We start from the raw sequence: 21158 nt of genomic DNA, 5'->3' as shown, positions 1-21158 counted from the left end.
ATCATTACTCTGTTATGCGTCCATTCATCTCGCTGCTTTTTTGATATGTAGCAGACAAGACATCAATACTTTGTACGATACACAGATATTCTGCGAATCGTCCCTGATTTACAAGTTACAGGACCTACAATACGTAGTAATTTCTCGCCGCGAAGCATAGACTCGCCGGAAAGTATACCTGTTTAAAAATCATCATTACGCTGTTATGCGTCCATTCATCTCTCTGGTATTTTGATATATGTCAGACAAGACATTAATACTTAGTACTGTATACAGATATTCCGCGAATCGTCCCTGATTTAAGAGTTACAAGGCCTGCAATACGTAGTAATTTCTCGCCGTGAAGCTGAGACTCGCCGGAAGGTATACCAGTTTAAAAATCATCATTACTCTGTTATGCGTCCATTCATCTCCCTGCTTTTTTCATATATGGCAGTCAAGACATCAGTACTTAGTACTACACACAGATATTCTGCGAATCGTCCCTGATTTACAAGTTAGAGGGCCTACAATACTGAATATTTTCTCGCCGCGGCGCTTTGACTTGACCGACGGTATGAGTTGATAATATTCATCATTACTCTGTTATGCGTCCATTCATCTCGCTGCTTTTTTGATATGTGGCAGACAAGACATCAATACGTAGTACCATAGAAAGATAGTCCGCGAATCGTCCCTGATTTATAAGTTACATGACCTGCAATACATAGTATTTTCTCGCCGCGAAGCTGAGACTCGCCGGAAGGTATACCTGTTTAAAAATAATCATTACTCTGTTATGCGTCCATTCATCTCTCTGGTATTTTGATATATGTCAGACAAGACATTAATACTTAGTACTGTATACAGTTATTTCGTGAATCGTCCCTGATTTAAGAGTTACAAGGCCTGCAATACGTAGTAATTTCTCGCCGTGAAGCTGAGACTCGCCGGAAAGTATACCTGTTTAAAACTCATCATTACTCTGTTATGCGTCCATTCATCTCTATGGTTTTTTGATATATGTCAGAGAAGACATCAATACTTAGTACTATACTCTGATATTCCGCGAATCGTCACTGATTTATAAGTTACATGACCTGCAATACATAGTAATTTCTCGCCGCGAAGTTGAGACTCGCCGGAAGGCGTACCAGTTTAAAAATCATCATTACTCAGTTATACGTCCATTCATCTCTCTGGTATTTTGATATATGTCAGACAAGACATTAATACTTAGTACTGTATACAGATATTCCGCGAATCGTCCCTGATTTAAGAGTTACAAGGCCTGCAATACGTAGTAATTTCTCGCCGTGAAGCTGCGACTCGCCGGAAAGTATACCTGTTTAAAACTCATCATTACTCTGTTATGCGTCCATTCATCTCTTTGATTTTTTGATATATGTCAGAGAAGACATCAATACTTAGTACTATACTCTGATATTCCGCGAATCGTCCCTGATTTATAAGTTACATGACCTGCAATACATAGTAATTTCTCGCCACGAAGTTGAGACTCGCCGGAAGGTATACCAGTTTAAAAATCATCATTACTCTGTTATGCGTCCATTCATCTCGCTGCTTTTTTCATATATGGCAGACAAGACATCAATACTTAGTACTATATACAGATATTCTGCAAATCGTCCCTGATTTACAAGTTAGAGGGCCTGCTATACGTAGTAATTTCTCGCCGTGAAGCTGAGACTCGCCGGAAAGTATACCTGTTTAAAACTCATCATTACTCTGTTATGCGTCCATTCATCTCTTTGGTTTTTTGATATATGTCAGAGAAGACATCAATACTTAGTACTATACTCTGATATTCCGAAATTCGTCCCTGATTTATAAGTTACATGACCTGCAATACATAGTAATTTCTCGCCGCGAAGTTGAGACTCGCCGGAAGGTATACCAGTTTAAAAATCATCATTACTCTGTTATGCGTCCATTCATCTCGCTGCTTTTTTCATATATGGCAGACAAGACATCAATACTTAGTACTATATACAGATATTCTGCGAATCGTCCCTGATTTACAAGTTAGAGGGCCTGCTATACGTAGTAATTTCTCGCCGTGAAGCTGAGACTCGCCGGAAAGTATACCTGTTTAAAACTCATCATTACTCTGTTATGCGTCCATTCATCTATCTGTTATTTTTATATATGTCAGACAAGACATTAATACTTAGTACTGTATACAGATATTCCGCGAATCGTCCCTGATTTATAAGTTACATGACCTGCAATACATAGTAATTTCTCGCCGCGAAGTTGAGACTCGCCGGAAGGTATACCAGTTTAAAAATCATCATTACTCTGTTATGCGTCCATTCATCTCGCTGCTTTTTTCATATATGGCAGACAAGACATCAATACTTAGTACTATATACAGATATTCTGCGAATCGTCCCTGATTTACAAGTTAGAGGGCCTACAATACTTAATATTTTCTCGCCGCGACGCTTTGACTTGACCGACGGTATGAGTTGATAATATTCATCATTAGTCTGTTATGCGTCCATTCATCTCGCTGCTTTTTTGATATGTGGCAGACAAGACATCAATACGTAGTACCATAGAAAGATAGTCCGCGAATCGTCCCTGATTTATAAGTTACAAGACCTGCAATACGTAGTATTTTCTAACCGTGAAGCTTAGACTCGCCGGAAAGTATACCTGTTTAAAACTCATCATTACTCTGTTATGCGTCCATTCATCTCTCTGGTATTTTGATATATGTCAGACAAGACATTAATACTTAGTAATGTATACAGTTATTCCGCAAATCGTCCCTGATTTAAGAGTTACAAGGCCTGCAATACGTAGTAATTTCTCGCCGTGAAGCTGAGACTCGCCGGGAAGAAAACCTGTTTAAAACTCATCATTACTCTGTTATGCGTCCATTCATCTCTTTGATTTTTTGATATATGTCAGAGAAGACATCGATACTTAGTACTATACTCTGATATTCCGCGAATCGTCCCTGATTTATAAGTTACATGACCTGTAATACATAGTAATTTCTCGCCACGAAGTTGAGACTCGCCGGAAGGCGTACCAGTTTAAAAATCATCATTACTCAGTTATACGTCCATTCATCTCTCTGGTATGTTGATATATGTCAGACAAGACATTAATACTTAGTACTGTATACAGATATTCCGCGAATCGTCCGTGATTTAAGAGTTACAAGGCCTGCAATACGTAGTAATTTCTCGCCGTGAAGCTGCGACTCGCCGGAAAGTATACCTGTTTAAAACTCATCATTACTCTGTTATGCGTCCATTCATCTCTTTGATTTTTTGATATATGTCAGAGAAGACATCAATACTTAGTACTATACTCTGATATTCCGCGAATCGTCCCTGATTTATAAGTTACATGACCTGCAATACATAGTAATTTCTCGCCACGAAGTTGAGACTCGCCGGAAGGTATACCAGTTTAAAAATCATCATTACTCTGTTATGCGTCCATTCATCTCGCTGCTTTTTTCATATATGGCAGACAAGACATCAATACTTAGTACTATATACAGATATTCTGCGAATCGTCCCTGATTTACAAGTTAGAGGGCCTGCTATACGTAGTAATTTCTCGCCGTGAAGCTGAGACTCGCCGGAAAGTATACCTGTTTAAAACTCATCATTACTCTGTTATGCGTCCATTCATCTCTCTGTTATTTTTATATATGTCAGACAAGACATTAATACTTAGTACTGTATACAGATATTCCGCGAATCGTCCCTGATTTAAGAGTTACAAGGCCTGCAATACGTAGTAATTTCTCGCCGTGAAGCTGAGACTCGCCGGAAAGTATACCTGTTTAAAACTCATCATTACTCTGTTATGCGTCCATTCATCTCTTTGGTTTTTTGATATATGTCAGAGAAGACATCAATATTTAGTACTATACTCTGATATTCCGCGAATCCTCCCTGATTTATAAGTTACATGACCTGCAATACATAGTAATTTCTCGCCGCGAAGTTGAGACTCGCCGGAAGGTATACCAGTTTAAAAATCATCATTACTCTGTTATGCGTCCATTCATCTCGCTGCTTTTTTCATATATGGCAGACAAGACATCAATACTTAGTACTATATACAGATATTCTGCGAATCGTCCCTGATTTACAAGTTAGAGGGCCTGCTATACGTAGTAATTTCTCGCCGTGAAGCTGAGACTCGCCGGAAAGTATACCTGTTTAAAACTCATCATTACTCTGTTATGCGTCCATTCATCTATCTGTTATTTTTATATATGTCAGACAAGACATTAATACTTAGTACTGTATACAGATATTCCGCGAATCGTCCCTGATTTAAGAGTTACAATGCCTGCAATACGTAGTAATTTCTTGCCGTGAAGCTGAGACTCGCCGGAAAGTATACCTGTTTAAAACTCATCATTACTCTGTTATGCGTCCATTCATCTCTTTGGTTTTTTGATATATGTCAGAGAAGACATCAGTACTTAGTACTATACTATGATATTCCGCGAATCGTCCCTGATTTATAAGTTACATGACCTGCAATACATAGTAATTTCTCGCCGCGAAGTTGAGACTCGCCGGAAGGTATACCAGTTTAAAAATCATCATTACTCTGTTATGCGTCCATTCATCTCGCTGCTTTTTTCATATATGGCAGACAAGACATCAATTCTTAATACTATATACAGTTATTCCGCGAATCGTTCCTGATTTACATGTTACAAGACCTGCAATACGTAGTAATTTCTCGCCGCGACGCTGTAACTTGACCGACGGTATTAGTTTATAATATTTATCATTACTCCGTTACTGCATAGGTATATTCTGCGAATTGTCCCATATATTCTAGATGTAGGACCTACAATGCCTTGTAATTTCTCGACATAAATGAAGACAGAAGTACTTGGTACCATACACAGACATTCCGCGAATTGTCCCTTATTTTCTTGTTTTAGGTCCATTATACGATAACTTCTACTTTCTTTGGGTATTTCCGTGATCGTTATGCTATCTTAGCCATGGGTCTTTTTCCTGAAAATGGTATGTTCTTTCAGGCATACTTCGTCTTTAACAATAGCCTCTCCCTAGCCTTCCATCGCTCCATGGGGGCAGTAAGCGAAACGCCCCGTGGTGACCCTACCGTGCTTCCGTGATGGGGCGTGTACGATGGGAATATGTTCCTTGAGCTCCTCTTGGATTAAGAAGTTGGCGGCGAATGACGCACAAAAAGCACAGAGATAAGGCTTGAAAATTGACAATGAGAGAGAACTCCTGAGGAATCCCCTCATCGTTAGGCCGCTCCTCCCCCACCTATCCCATTCTCAAAGTGTCCTTGACCAGCATAGGAAGAAATACGTGAGGAACGGACGGGATGACGAGGGTGGGGTTGCATGAGGTGAAAGGGAGTATTTGCTAGTGCATAGGAACAACAGTTAATGGATCTTCTTTCGTCCTGGCGTAGACGATTCGGGCATTAGGTAATGGATTCCTGGAAATGAATCCCACTCTTTTTCAACCCCATAAGGGAGGATTTACGGTGATGTGTCTCAGTGACCATTAACCAGTGTGTGCATTAATATCTTCCTGGAATAGAGTGTTTGCAATGGTCGCATTTCCGCAGATACGAAAAATCGCGATCCATGGCAGTAATATTTTTTTTTTGTAACTGTTTCTTACAAAGGTTTTCTTTGCTTCCTCTCAGGTTGAATGCTCTGCATATAATCGCATTTCCTGGGGAAAGTTTATAAAAATGTTGGTTCGCAAATTTTAGAGGAATGCTCGAAAAATTTATTCATAATTTAAAATACAAATCCATGCGTTGATTCATGCGTAAAATGGGTTTTGTTAAAAGAATATTAGGAAAGTGCGACGACAAAGTGAGAGAAATTAGCTACTTTTCCCTCGTTAGACCACATTTGGAATACGCTGCCAGTGTTTGGGACCCTCATGAAAAAGGCTTAATAACAGAGTTAGAACGCGTGCAAAGAAGAGCTGCCAGGTATGTGAAAGGTCGTTACGATAGTCTTGTTAGTGTAACTGACCTCTTAGATAAACTCGGATGGGAATCTCTGTCGGACCGTAGATTGAAAAATAGACTAAACCTTTTAGATAAATTCAAGAGCAGTGTCTTTTCTGACGAAGTTAACCATATCTTGCGGACGCCAACGTACTACGGAAGATCAGATCATATAAATATAATAAGAGAGATAGATTGCAGAACAGACAGATTCCGAATGTCATTTTTTCCACGATCAATAAGAGATTATAACGGCAGCAATAGAGCGCGTAAATAGATTGCATGACTTGTAGTGTAGCCTACTAACCTATGTGAAATTCGCGGCGAGAAATTACTATGTATTGCAGGTCATGTAACATATAAATCAGGGACGATTCGCGGATTATCAGAGTATATTACTAAGTATTGATTTCTTCTCTGCCATACATGAAAAAAGCAGCGAGATGAATGGACGCATAACAGAGTAATAATGATTTTTAAACAGGTATACCTTCCGGCGAGTCTCAGCTTCGCGGCGATAAAATACTACGTATTTCAGGTCTTGTAACTTATAAATCTGGGACGATTCGCGGAATATCAGAGTAAAGTACTAAGTATTGATGTCTTGTCTACCATATATCAAAAAAGCAGCGAGATAAATGGACGCATAACAGAGTAATGATGATTTTTAAACAGGTATACCTTCCGGCGAGTCTCAGCTTCGCGGCGAGAAAATACTACGTATTGCAGGTCTTGTAACTTATAAATCAGAGACGATTCGCAGACTATCTTTCTATGGTACTACGTATTGATGTCTTGTCTGCCACATATCACAAAATGAGCGAGATGAATGGACGCATAACAGAGTAATGATGAATATTATAAAGTCATACCGTCGGTCAAGTCAAAGCGTCGCGGCGAGAAAATTTTAAGTATTGTAGGTCCTTTAACTTGTAAATCAGGGACGATTCGCAGAATATCTGTATATAGTACTAAGTATTGATGTCTTGTCTGCCATATTTGAAAAAAGCAGCGAGATGAATGGACGCATAACAGAGTAATGATGATTTTTAAACTGGTATACCTTCCGGCAAGTCTCAGCTTCGCGGCGAGAAGTTACTATGTATTGCAGGTCATGTAACTTATAAATCAGGGACGATTCGCGGAATATCAGAGTATAGTACTAAGTATTGATTTCTTCTCTGCCATATATGAAAAAAGCAGCGAGATGAATGGACGCATAACAGAGTAATGATGATTTTTAAACAGGTATACCTTCCGGCGAGTCTCAGCTTCGCGGCGATAAAATACTACGTATTTCAGGTCTTGTAACTTATAAATCAGGGGCGATTCGCGGAATATCAGAGTATAGTACTAAGTATTGATTTCTTCTCTGCCATATATGAAAAAAGCAGCGAGATGAATGGACGCATAACAGAGTAATGATGATTTTTAAACAGGTATACCTTCCGGTGTGTCTCAGCTTCGCGGCGATAAAATACTACGTATTTCAGGTCTTGTAACTTATAAATCTGGGACGATTCGCGGAATATCAGATAAAAGTACTAAGTATTGATGTCTTGTCTCCATATATCAAAAAAGCAGCGAGATGAATGGACGCATAACAGAGTAATGATGATTTTTAAACTGGTATACCTTCCGGCGAGTCTCAACTTCGTAGCGAGAAATTACTACGTATTGCAGGTCCTGTAACTGGAAAATCAGGGATGATTCGCGGAAATTCTGTATATAATTCTAAGTATTGATGTCTTGTCTGACATATATCAAAATACCAGAGAGGTGAATGGACGCATAACAGAGAAATGATGATTTTTAAACTGGTATACCTTCCGGCGAGTCTCAGCTTCGCGGCGAGATATGACTACGTATTGCAGGTCTTGTAACTTGTAAATCAGGGACGATTCGCGGACTATCTTTCTATGGTACTACGTATTGATGTCTTGTCTGCCACATATCACAAAAAGAGCGAGATGAATGGACGCATAACAGAGTAATGATGAATATTATAAAGTCATACCGTCGGTCAAGTCAAAGCGTCGCGGCGAGAAAATTTTAAGTATTGTAGGTCCTTTAACTTGTAAATCAGGGACGATTCGCAGAATATCTGTATATAGTACTAAGTATTGATGTCTTGTCTGCCATATTTGAAAAAAGCAGCGAGATGAATGGACGCATAACAGAGTAATGATGATTTTTAAACTGGTATACCTTCCGGCAAGTCTCAGCTTCGCGGCGAGAAGTTACTATGTATTGCAGGTCATGTAACTTATAAATAAGGGACGATTCGCGGAATATCAGAGTATAGTACTAAGTATTGATTTCTTCTCTGCCATATATGAAAAAAGCAGCGAGATGAATGGACGCATAACAGAGTAATGATGATTTTTAAACAGGTATACCTTCCGGCGAGTCTCAGCTTCGCGGCGATAAAATACTACGTATTTCAGGTCTTGTAACTTATAAATCTGGGACGATTCGCGGAATATCAGAGTAAAGTACTGATGAAGTATTGATGTCTTGTCTACCATGAGTAAAGTACTGATGAAGTATTGATGTCTTGTCTACCATATATCAAAAAAGCAGCGAGATGAATGGACGCATAACGGAGTAATGATGATTTTTAAACTGGTATACCTTCCGGCGAGTCTCAGCTTCGCGGCGAGAAAATACTACGTATTGCAGGTCTTGTAACTTATAAATCAGGGACGATTCGCGGACTATCTTTCTATGGTACTACGTATTGATGTCTTGTCTGCCACATATCACAAAAGGAGCGAGATGAATGGACGCATAACAGAGGAATGATGAATATTATAAAGTCATACCGTCGGTCAAGTCAAAACGTCGCGGCGAGAAAATTTTAAGTATTGTAGGTCCTTTAACTTGTAAATCAGGGACGATTCGCAGAATATCTGTATATAGTACTAAGTATTGATGTCTTGTCTGCCATATTTGAAAAATCAGCGAGATGAATGGACGCATAACAGAGTAATGATGATTTTTAAACTGGTATACCTTCCGGCAAGTCTCAGCTTCGCGGCGAGAAATTACTATGTATTGCAGGTCATGTAACTTATAAATCAGGGACGATTCGCGGAATATCAGAGTATAGTACTAAGTATTGATTTCTTCTCTGCCATATATGAAAAAAGCAGCGAGATGAATGGACGCATAACAGAGTAATGATGATTTTTAAACAGGTATACCTTCCGGCGAGTCTCAGCTTCGCGGCGAAAAAATACTACGTATTGCAGGTTTTGTAACTTATAAATCAGGGACGATTCGCGGAATATCAGAGTAAAGTACTAAGTATTGATGTCATGTCTACCATATATCAAAAAAGCAGCGAGATGAATGGACGGATAACAGAGTAATGATGATTTTTTAACAGGTATACCTTCCGGCGAGTCTCAGCTTCGCGGCGAGAAAATACTACGTATTGCAGGTCTTGTAACTTTTAAATCAGGGACGATTCGCGGACTATCTGTCTACATAACTACGTATTGATGTCTTGTCTGCCACATATCCAAAAAGGAGCGAGATGAATGGACGCATAACAGAGTAATGATGAATATTATAAAGTCATACCGTCGGTCAAGTCAAAGCGTCGCGGCCAGAAAATATTAAGTATTGTAGGTCCTTCAACTTGTAAATCAGGGACGATTCGCAGAATATCTGTATATAGTACTAAGTATTGATGTCTTGTCTGCCATATATGAAAAAAGCAGCGAGATGAATGGACGCATAACAGAGTAATGGTGATTTTTAAACAGGTATACCTTCCGGCGAGTCTCAGCTTCGCGGCGAGAAGTTACTATGTATTGCAGGTCATGTAACTTATAAATCAGGGACGATTCGCGGAATATCAGAGTATAGTACTAAGTATTGATTTCTTCTCTGCCATATATGAAAAAAGCAGCGAGATGAATGGACGCATAACAGAGTAATGATGATTTTTAAACAGGTATACCTTCCGGCGAGTCTCAGCTTCGCGGCGATAAAATACTACGTATTTCAATTCTTGTAACTTATAAATCTGGGACGATTCGCGGAATATCAGAGTAAAGTACTAAGTATTGATGTCATGTCTACCATATATCAAAAAAGCAGCGAGATGAATGGACGCATAACAGAGTAATGATGATTTTTAAACAGGTATAACTTCCGGCGAGTCTCAGCTTCGCGGCGAGAAAATACTACGTATTGCAGGTCTTGTAACTTATAAATCAGGGACGATTCGCGGACTATCTTTCTATGGTACTACGTATTGATGTCTTGTCTGCCACATATCACAAAAGGAGAGAGATGAATGGACGCATAACAGAGTAATGATGAATATTATAAAGTCATACCGTCGGTCAAGTCAAAGCGTCGCGGCGAGAAAATTTTAAGTATTGTAGGTCCTTTAACTTGTAAATCAGGGACGATTCGCAGAATATCTGTATATAGTACTAAGTATTGATGTCTTGTCTGCCATATTTGAAAAAAGCAGCGAGATGAATGGACGCATAACAGAGTAATGATGATTTTTAAACTGGTATACCTTCCGGCGAGTCTCAACTTCGCGGCGAGAAATTACTATGTATTGCAGGTCATGTAACTTATATATCAGGGACGATTCGCGGACTTTCTTTCTATGGTACTACGTATTGATGTCTTGTCTGCCATATATGAAAAAAGCAGCGAGATGGATGGACGCATAACAGAGTAATGATGATTTTTAAACAGGTATACCTTCCGGCGAGTCTCAGCCTCGCGGCGAAAAAATACTACGTATTGCAGGTCTTGTAACTTATAAATCAAGGACGATTCGCGGAATATCAGAGTAAAGTACTAAGTATTTATGTCATGTCTACCATATATCAAAAAAGCAGCGAGATGAATGGACGGATAACAGAGTAATGATGATTTTTTAACAGGTATACCTTCCGGCGAGTCTCAGCTTCGCGGCGAGAAAATACTACGTATTGCAGGTCTTGTAACTTATAAATCAGGGACGATTCGCGGACTATCTGTCTACATAACTACGTATTGATGTCTTTTCTGCCACATATCCAAAAAGGAGCGAGATGAATGGACGCATAACAGAGTAATGATGAATATTATAAAGTCATACCGTCGGTCAAGTCAAAGCGTCGCGGCCAGAAAATATTAAGTATTGTAGGTCCTTCAACTTGTAAATCAGGGACGATTCGCAGAATATTTGTATATAGTACTAAGTATTGATGTCTTGTCTGCCATATATGAAAAAAGCTGCGAGATGAATGGACGCATAACAGAGTAATGATGAATATTATAAACTCATACCGTCATTCAAGTCAAAGCGTCGCGGCAAGAAAATATTAAGTATTGTAGGTCCTGTAACTTGTAAATCAGGTACGATTCGCAGAATATCTGTATATAGTACTAAGTATTGATGTCTTGTCTGCCATATATCAAAAAAGCAGCGAGATGAATGGACGCATAACAGAGTAATGATAAATATTACAAACTAGTACCGTCTGTCAAAATACCGTCGTTCACGTCACAGGGTCGCGGCGAGAGACTGTGCTCTTGTGGGTTGGTATGAATGCGTGGGTTGGGAAAACTGTGGGCCAAGGTAACGCGACTGACCTGGCGGACGCCGAGGTTGGGCTTAAATTTAGTTTCCGGCCAGGTGATTGAATAACCTTTAACCAAACATTTTTACACTACAATAAATCGAAAATGTGATGAATTTTAAATGAAATGGTCCTTTATTTTTTGAAATGGAAAGAAAATACTCTTTAAACACGGATGTTTGGCCTGCTCTATAGGTGTGCTACTGGCGGATAAAATGGCAACTAGAAAACATCGGTTCTATACAGAGGTTGATTGTATAGTCATATAATAACAAGTGATCGTTGTGGATTAAACTTGTCGTGGATGCTTGTCCAAAGAATTTACAATTGTGTCATAAATTGTTGAAAAATTTCTCAATCCAAGCTATTGAGTCGTGATATATCTTTCCGTCGATTCATCAATTGTTGGATTTCGTGTTCCTTTCGTTTAGCATTCTAAAGTATTATATTTTCACTCATCATCTTAGTCGATGTAGTTTCCTTGTTGGAATTTGTGATATTTGTCAATACTGAGTAGATGATTTCTTTGACGATAAACCTGATTTAAAAAGTGAATAAGATTTTGAATCGAAAACATGAGTCGTACCATCGGGATTTTCACGGAATCTTCAGATAGGAATCCAGAAATAGACCTTTGCAGACTTTGTAGGGAGAAGCATGATTGTTTTTACAGCATATTCACTTCGAATGTAGCGTACAATATAACTGTGAAGGATGCCCTACATGATTTAGTTGGCTTACAAGTAAGTGGCACATTAAATTTTATCGATTTTATTTAAAATGGTGCTTACTTCATTTCATGTTTTCATTCCAAACTCTATTGATGTGCAACTTGTTTATTAAATTCTCAGATTACTGTCGGAGATGGCCTGCCCACTACCATGTGTCCACTGTGTTTGAAGAAACTTACGGAATTCAGGGTTTTCAAAAAGATTTGTTTAGAATCAGACGCAGTTCTTAGAAAAAGTTGCTTCAGGGTGAGTACTTATCGTAATTTCTTATTTGAAGACTGGTGTAGTATAAGTATTGCAGAGTTAAAGGTGAAACTCTTTGGTTTATGTAGACAAAAGTAGGAATCAAGAATGATATATTTTGCGAAACGTTTGACGGAAAAGTGTAACAAGTCCAATTTCCCGTAAATTTGGTTTTTCCCTATCCGTCAATCGTTGGCAAGGTCCTATTAATGTTGCTGTTTGTGTTACAATGGGGACGATTGAAGACATTTTGTCATCTAGTGAAATTAAGTGTGTGCTAAACTACGATATCCAGGAAAGAATGGCATTCAAACTCACCATTTATCAACTCAAAAAGGCAATCTACCCACTGCGCTATGCCACGCTACCTTTTTAAGTAGGTATTTGATTAGGTAATCGGAGCATGTTAAAGGGAACAAAAAAATCCCTGACGATTTGCTGCTAAAGATTAAAGTGTCAGAGACCCAGAAATTGGTTTGTCTATGCGTTGTCAAATAAAGTCACAGTTGCACGCAAATATATTACCTTTCTTTAGCTCGGGGCCCATTTCTTACCTTTAACTATGATCTCATGAGGCTATGGTTATGTATAACTAAAAATATCTTTGCGAAGTTTCGGAAATTGATTGTTTATTTTCGAGTCATCTTGTATGAATAGATGGTGGTTACAATGAAGGCAAGATTGGCAAAGTATTAGAAATTAATTTAAGTGCGGAAAAATTAACCCAGAAAACATTTTCATCAAAAATGTAAAATTAGAAAGAAAATTAGGAATTTTGATTTGGTATATCTTTTCTGTATTTGTTAAGTTTATTTTTATTTAGTTTTCTATTTTCCAATATTGGAATACAATTTTTATATTTGCATCAACTTTGATTATTTCAATCACAGCATATTTGTCTAGAACCATTTCTGTTAGTGCCCTTTTTAAAATTATTTGCGTTTTACTTGTAAAATCAGTTTTTTACACAATCTTTTAGATAAACTCTATTTTGTTTCTTAAAGTACATTATAAAATTTGAAAGTTCTCTATAAATTTAGTGATTAGCAAGTTTAAATATGACCTCAGCATAAACAAGTTCAAAGGTTACCTGTGTTAGGATATATATTTTTTAGGTACTGAGATGTTTATCCTTCATAACAGTCTTCAAAATCTTTGCAAAGGATATGGCATGCAGAAGCTTAGTCAGGAGTTACGCCAGGCCAGATTCTCTTACTCCATCATGGCCGGCGTTTCTATTTCAATGAGTTGTCCTTGTGCACTCATGACGATGGACAGCTCGTACATTGGACCCAGTGGAATTCCCATGTTAACTTTAACGATTTTATATACAGGGAAAACCTGTGATAATTCTTTTTATGATATGCATACCTGGCAAAGTTTTTGCATTCTTAATTTTTTTTGGGGCTATCGGTGTAAATAAGGGCTATAAATTCATACTCTGAGTAGCTTAATTCTTACAATATATTTTAAGGTCTATTCTCTTGAAACATTTTTTAAATTTGTTTTGATAATGTTTTGTGTACTGATCGCATGATATTTGGAATGGGATGCTGTTTTAGTTTGTGGATCAATTTTGCTCAATGAGTTTGGAGTGTGTTGACAGAAATATTTTCTTTGTGCATAAGGTATAATTAATGCTTTTTAATGATTTCTTTAATACCTTTGTATTTATGCAGATTACTGTGGTGAGAAACATTGCCACCTAACTGTAGAGTTAAGGATTTAGTTCGTGATGTGTATTTATTTTGTATTTTAATGGTTGATGTGATTAATAATTTATAATTGTGGTTGATTAATGAGGCTCTGTCCACCACATGATAGAAATGTAGGTATTAGAATATCTTGTGGGTGAGGTGTAAAAGGAAGGATGTTGTCCATTTCTAGCTGCAGTTTTTTCCCATCATTGTGGCAAAGCTTGAATACTGGAATGGTTTAAGTGTTCATCTTTTGAGGTTATGCATGAATGAAGCCACTTTTCAATGTATTCACATGAGTGCAACTGCTGATCTGCCAGACCATGTAATATTGAATTCAACAAATAATAATAAGATGGTTCAATGTCTGGGGAATTTGGTGAGTGAATTCAGCCTTTGCATTTGAGTGTTTCCAGTTAGGTTTTAATATTTAATGTTCTAGGCGTTGTGATGTGAGGTTTCGTGCTGTGGAATTACTGTTGAATAATTGAAAACACAATTTCCTCGCTTGACACTAAATTCCTAATGCATGCAATCCCTTGGAAATGGCTTGGTGGGCAACTACAAATACAAAGCAGTCACTTCTTGAGTATGGCATTGATCATCTTTGAGCAATGCCTCCAATTGATTTTCTCTGGAGGTTTTTGGCCTTTCTTTACATAGACAGTTGTCATCATTGAAATGATTGTCCTTGAAGCAATGATACCAATCGTGTAACAGTGTTTCTTTTATAGCAGTATCTCGGTCAACTTTATTCTGCTCTTCTCTCAACACTAAGTATCTGATGCTGTGACATATTCATCATGGTTATTGAGCAGTTTGTTTACCTAATGTCTAAGCTTGAGTCATGATTATTCTGGTAGTTCAAAATTGACCAACAATCAGTGCTATAGCCATCTATTGACAGGCAGTAGGAACTTTGTTTCGAGAATAATACATAATTGCTGTGTGATTGGTTTCGCATGTTTTAAGGATAATAATAACAGGGTAATTTAAAAATCCATTTCATGAAATAGTTATGGAAGAGAAGATGATTTTGAGGTCTGTTTTCTTTCTCCATAAATATTACACCTTGTATTCTCTTCTAGAGTTTATATTTGAGTATTAACAGGAGGTATAAGAGCATAATAGGAACATTGAAAACAATCTCCACTTGTTTTTTATATGGCTCTACCCTTGAGAAAAGAATAAATAGTGATATTGGCCAGGTAACAGCTACTACTACAAAAATGATAATTGCAGAAGCAAATTGAGTGCAAGAATAAGAAACTTGATCAATTCATTTTCTTAACTGCAAAAAATTGAATCTTCAGTCTCTCTTTTGATTTCTCATGATTTGAAAAAAAAACGGAAAAATAATACATCTGAATAATCTCCATTCTCTGTCGTGTATTATGCTGTGAAGGGGCAGCTTCCATGGTCCCTAAGATATGTAGAAAAGACACTGTGTGAACCTGGAATATCAGCGATCTTCCTGTTAATTTTTTTTAGTTTGTGCTGTAGCTTTTCAGTATTTGATTACCAGGCATGCAGAGACCAAGCTATTTTTATATGATAGCAGAGGCAATACGTGTAACATTTTTCTCCGTAATGCTTTGAGTACCCCATGTATGTGTTTTAAAGAGATAAAGGTTTATCCCTGTTACTTTTTCTGCAGAGTTTTGAAGGAGGAGGGACAGAAGATGAGGAGTCGGAGCCTTTTGTGGAGACTAAGGACTGCATTCAAGATGTCATTGAAAACACTTCAGAGTTCGCATGCTCAGCCCAAATGACTGAAGTGTACATTCCTGTGCCAGACTGCTTATTGCCCAGGGACGATAAGTTGGTAAGTTATAATCTCATTTACAGTGAACACTGAGTCTAATCACCTTCAGTTATACAAATTTCTCGGTTGTATGAGGAATGGGGGTGTGTCTGTTATAAATTTAAGAATTTTGGTGGGAAGTCACTGGCATAATGCAACCTTCAGATGTTGTTCTTTCTAGTAGTGACACATGAGGCAGGAAGTGGAAACACACAATTTTTTTTCGTGCAAGTCAACAGCAGTGGTACAGCATTGATAATCTGTTGACAGAAATGTCTCTTATCCCATGGAGTATAATTTCGGAATCCCTTGTCAAATCTCTGTTCAAGCCATTAGTGGTGGCTATTGCAAGGCTGTCTCTCATGATTGCCCTGTATTTGTTCAAGCCATCATCCTCCATTGTTTCAACTGAGGAACCAGCATAAACTATTGTGGATCCTTTTTATAAGCCTAGGTGAAGAAATGATGAAGACAAATCAATTTTCAGTGGAACCTCAATGTATCGTTCCCACTGTGGTGCCCTTAATGTAAGTGGCCAATACTCTCATTAAAATCATGTGCTCTTGGCAGCATAGCTCCCTGCTCCCTAGTTGAGCATTAATATTCTTGAGTTTGATCTGTGAGTTGCAAGATTCTCATGAGTATTTTGGCCAGCTGGAGTGGTCTCAATTAAAAGAGGAGTTTTCATTATCGACTGAGGGAATTATTGTTTTGCTTTTATTGAGTGACGCCCATTGTTCTCTCCTAGTTTCACGTGAAGGATGAGAAAGAAGACCCTCTGAGTGAAGGGAACTCTCCTGTTCTCGACACGTCACATCCAGCTGGAATTTTAAGTGATGCCTCTGACCCATTGGCCACTGTTGACCTGGTGAGTGTACTTTTGCCAAGTGTAATTTAATTTTTCTCTGGCACAATGTCATTCCAATTTGCATTATTCCTAAGACCTTTCTGCAGAAACATACTGCATTTTGCCTTGCCTGTTCAATCATGAACAACTACAGAAGAGCTTTCATGTTTGAATCGTTTAAATTAAATATAATGAACAGATTTGGTGTATTTTGCCAAACTGGCTGCTCAACTTTGCTTGCTGAGCAAGTAAGATTTCTATCATCTCAGCACTGAGCAGTCATTTGTTATGTGATCGCACAAACAGTTTCATTTCCGTTTGCCATGGAGTGGAAGGGGGGATGTTAGGAATCGAGAGTTAAACTGAATACTATTGACTTACGTTCAGTGAAACAGATTGACCATGACATCATAATGTAGCTGCTAGCTAGATTCAACTACATAACTCGTATTGCTTATGAGAGAATGATGTTCATAGGAATCAAAATGTTGCAGAATTGGATTTTGTGATGAAAGTGAAGAGGAATTTACTGTGGGGATGATGGATATTTTAGACCTTGTTTACCATATTTGAATTGAGTGTTGGGCATCGGCAATGCTAGTCGATTGCCAAAAGGTATCAATTGTTAGTGATGTTAACTATTTCAAAGCTGACCATGTGAAACTCAAAATCAACCCCCTGTGCGGCTTCCGTTTTTCCCTCTCCTGTCGACTGCACAGCGGGATAGATATGTGATGCTTGTTGCATAAGGTCGGCTTCTTCCCCGCGCCACTGTTTTCTTTCATATTTTTCTGCACGTTGTGTCCAAAAAATACAAGGAAAATGAATTGGTAATGTTCTAATGGTATTGCCAGTGGTATGTTGCCACTGCCATGGATAATTTGTGGCTCAGATGGATGTACACCCATGCCTCGTATAGCGCAATAAAAATCCAGTATAGCCTAATCAAAAAACTTTATCGCTCTCATGATAACACGTGAACTTGCGCTCAGTGCTCACGAAAGTGATATCATTTTATGCATTTTACTAATATTGCTTGCCTCAAATCTTCTTTGTCCCTATATTAATTGAAATCCATTGCTGTGCAATGGACAAAAGCATTACTCATCATTGGATTTAGATAGTTGGCCTACCAAAGTAATTTATCTCCACTCTTTAACAGAATAACAATAGTTAATTTAGATCATTAATTATGCGTGGAGCTAGTGGAAATGAGTTTCTTTAAGCAATACGGTATGAGATGTAATTTTTGCCATCATAGGTTATCGGGCGATTGACTTCCAGGTAGAGGATCTATGCTAAAGACTTCGAGGTCATTGGTATTTACGCAGGAGAAATGGAGTGGTGGCCGAGTTGTGTATGAATAGTATCAACACATAAAGGGTCTGCATTAGTTTCAAACACAATCGCATCATTCCCTCCCAGCAGTCGTAGGACCTTTGTGACACAGGAATACTGTGCTGCAGTGGGTGATTTTGATAGAGCCATACAAAGGGAAAACCAAGAGAACAATGGCCAAATATAGGAATGCGGGTAGAAAAATCAAGAAGTTATCATGAAAAACCATTTACCTAGAATAGAAATTGAAAGAGGTGAATTGCTTTGAAAATAGAGATCATCGAAGGAATATTGCATGGAAGTTTAAACTCACAATTATCTCTTAACTGTTCTGCAGCTGTAAATTTTGAAGCCACCAATTATAAGTATGTTCCGTACTTAGAATCTGATGCATTGTTTCCTTACCTCTGTATTTGTATTCTCAGTTGTGAGTAGAACATTCTTTTTTGGAGAATGCTCCTTGTGCCTTTACTATTCCATTGTCTATTTCTTTCATGCTTCTTCCATCAATGGTAGCTAGACTTTCTGTGGCTTATAAATGAACTGGTTACTCTGCTTTGTGTAGCTTAGCATATAAGTCTGTTTGTAAGGTTATGAAACATGAAAATCGCATATTATTGAAGCCATGGTAAGTAGTGTATTTATACTTTAAAGTGGTGATGTTATCATTTGTTTTTTATATTTTATCACGGATATATTTCTTTTCCACCTGAAACAACTTCACGTGTTTGAAAGCACTGTCTTATGCCTTTTGAGCTAATAAGTTGTAAATGGTTCAGTTATTTCCGGGAAAGCTAATGATGTTCAACTTGAAATGAATTGCAAATTTTTATTTAGTCCCTGGATGTAAAATTCCTCAAGAAAACACCACTTATGATTAGGGATGTGAATTTTTTGATGGTTTGAGAGGGAGAAAAGCAGTACTTTGAAATTGGAAATTCGGTTGTTTCAAATAGACATTTCGGTGTTTTCTCAAAAGCTGCAAGTTTGAATATATACTTACGTTAGTTTTTATTTCAAAACCTAGAAAAGGGACAGTACCATTGTTTAACTGAATATATCTTGGTTAAGTGACACTTCCCTTGTGGCTGTGTTATGACTGCAGACAATCACCTCAGTGGTGGAACCGGGAAAATCGATTTAAGTCAAAAATTAAGCTATAATGCCTGTCGGTAGTGAAATGGGGAATGTGATATGTATAAAAATTGCATGCTGTTTAGTGTGGCTAGTAGGCTTTAATTCTTTCTAATAAGTAAATTTCAATCTAAATTACTTCTTTTACAAATCCCACGGGATCGAGAATAACATAGGTAATGCTGTAGAGTCAAATAAAGCCCGGAACTCCAGTAGCTTGGTTACAGCATGGGAAGCTGCACTGGACAGAACTGCACTCATTTAGCCCCTACCGACTCCCCTTCCACAATCCTCTAGTAGTTTAATAATATTGCTCCCGTAACTCCCTCATACAATGAGTTCAAGTGCTTGCTGAATTACCCTTAGCTGCCCATCTAGAATAGGTACAGCTGGCTGTGAGTGTCCCTCCAGAGATGTGATCATTTCAACAATGTGTTTGCCATGTTCTGTGATGAACATAGCCTGTATTTGGATTGATTCCTAGTCTTCTTCTGAAATACTATGAGAAAAATCAACCCATCATTGTCACGTGTCATGTTCCCACTGTGCATAAACCCTACAATGACCTTTTGCATGTGTTGCAAAATATGCCACAGATTCACACCAGGAGCTCCACCTGGTTAAAAATGGCTGAGGAAATAGTGGCACTTGCTGATTCGGGGTAGGCTGTATTCAGATATGTTTTCTATAAAGGTGCTTCCTTTTTCATGTGTTAAGGAATGGCATCCTCACTTTGGATACTGCTTGATGCAAAATATGCAGATCTTTTACAAGAGTATACAGTACTAAATTAAGTTGATGGCCCCAGCACTGAATAATCAGAACAATGTCTGACAACAAATCCTCCATTGCATGAAAACATTTTGTCATTTAGCGAGCAGAGTCTGACACTAATGCTGTTACATTATCGAGTGGTATTTCATATTTCTTCAGTGTGTCTAAAATTGCTCTTGAACATGTTTTTGAATTAGCTGTTTCCAAAGTACACACGTCACCAACTACAATGTCCAAGGCACTATCAAGAAGTTCAACAATTTTTAGCAAGATCACAAAAACATTTTCTTCTCTCTTTTCCTTTGTTTTATCACAAAAAAACTATCACCTACTTGTCCTTCAGTTGAGTCTTCATGTTGGCCTGTCTTTGTATTTTAGATCAGGAATGTATTTGTCCCTAAGTTGGCAAATGTAGGTAATTTCTCCAGCACCAGTAGTGAAGTAAAATTATTCACAGCAGTAAATAAAACGTTAGTTTTCCTATTGCTATGGAAAGGATTAGAATGCTTGGACTAGAATTACAAAAAGCTGCTGTACTCGTATACTTGCCCTCAACGAATTCATTCGAAAATAATTAACTCTAGCGGGTGTAACTTTGTGGAAATCCATAATCGCAGGAATAGAAGGATCAACAACTTTCCTTTTTCCACATGGTAATTCTTTGAGACCAACCATGGTTTCGTTACAGCAACCTTGATAATTTCACGCTGCAACGAAACCATGGTCGGTCTCAATAAATCACCATGTGGAAATAGGAAAGTTGTTGATCCTTCTATTTCTGTCGTTCAAAAATGACTTCATGTGCTCATTTTCCAATTTGTAGAGAAGAATGTCAGCTTTGAGAAAGTTTCATACTACCCACTTTCCAAAATGATAAGCAATTTGGTTTTTCATGGCAGCAGTTGATGCAGAGAGTGATTGATGTTTGTAACTTTAAAGAATATCCATACTTACCAAATTTGGCAGCAGTTAGATGCTTCGAAGATTTCCAAC

The 21158-nt window shown here is 38.0% G+C and overlaps 1 protein-coding gene and 1 long non-coding RNA gene across 2 annotated transcripts in view; both read left to right on the top strand.

Moving 5' to 3' along the window:
- Positions 1-12533: 12533 nt before the first annotated feature.
- LOC124173065 lies at positions 12534-15984 on the top strand. The gene is made up of 2 exons (XR_006868375.1): positions 12534-12574; positions 15926-15984. It is a non-coding gene; the product is annotated as an uncharacterized LOC124173065 (long non-coding RNA).
- A 585-nt stretch (positions 15985-16569) lies between these two features.
- The window catches only part of LOC124173289 (zinc finger protein 182-like), a 277634-nt gene continuing 273045 nt past the window's right edge, over positions 16570-21158 (top strand). The window contains exons 1-2 of the mRNA XM_046552808.1: positions 16570-16599; positions 16821-16940. Coding sequence (XP_046408764.1) covers positions 16570-16599; positions 16821-16940 — 150 coding nt within the window. The remainder of the gene's footprint in view (positions 16600-16820; positions 16941-21158) is intronic.

Source organism: Ischnura elegans, assembly GCF_921293095.1.
Source record: "Ischnura elegans chromosome 13 unlocalized genomic scaffold, ioIscEleg1.1 SUPER_13_unloc_4, whole genome shotgun sequence".
Lineage (NCBI taxonomy): Eukaryota > Metazoa > Arthropoda > Insecta > Odonata > Coenagrionidae > Ischnura > Ischnura elegans.
This window is presented reverse-complemented; position numbering and strand designations above follow the sequence as displayed.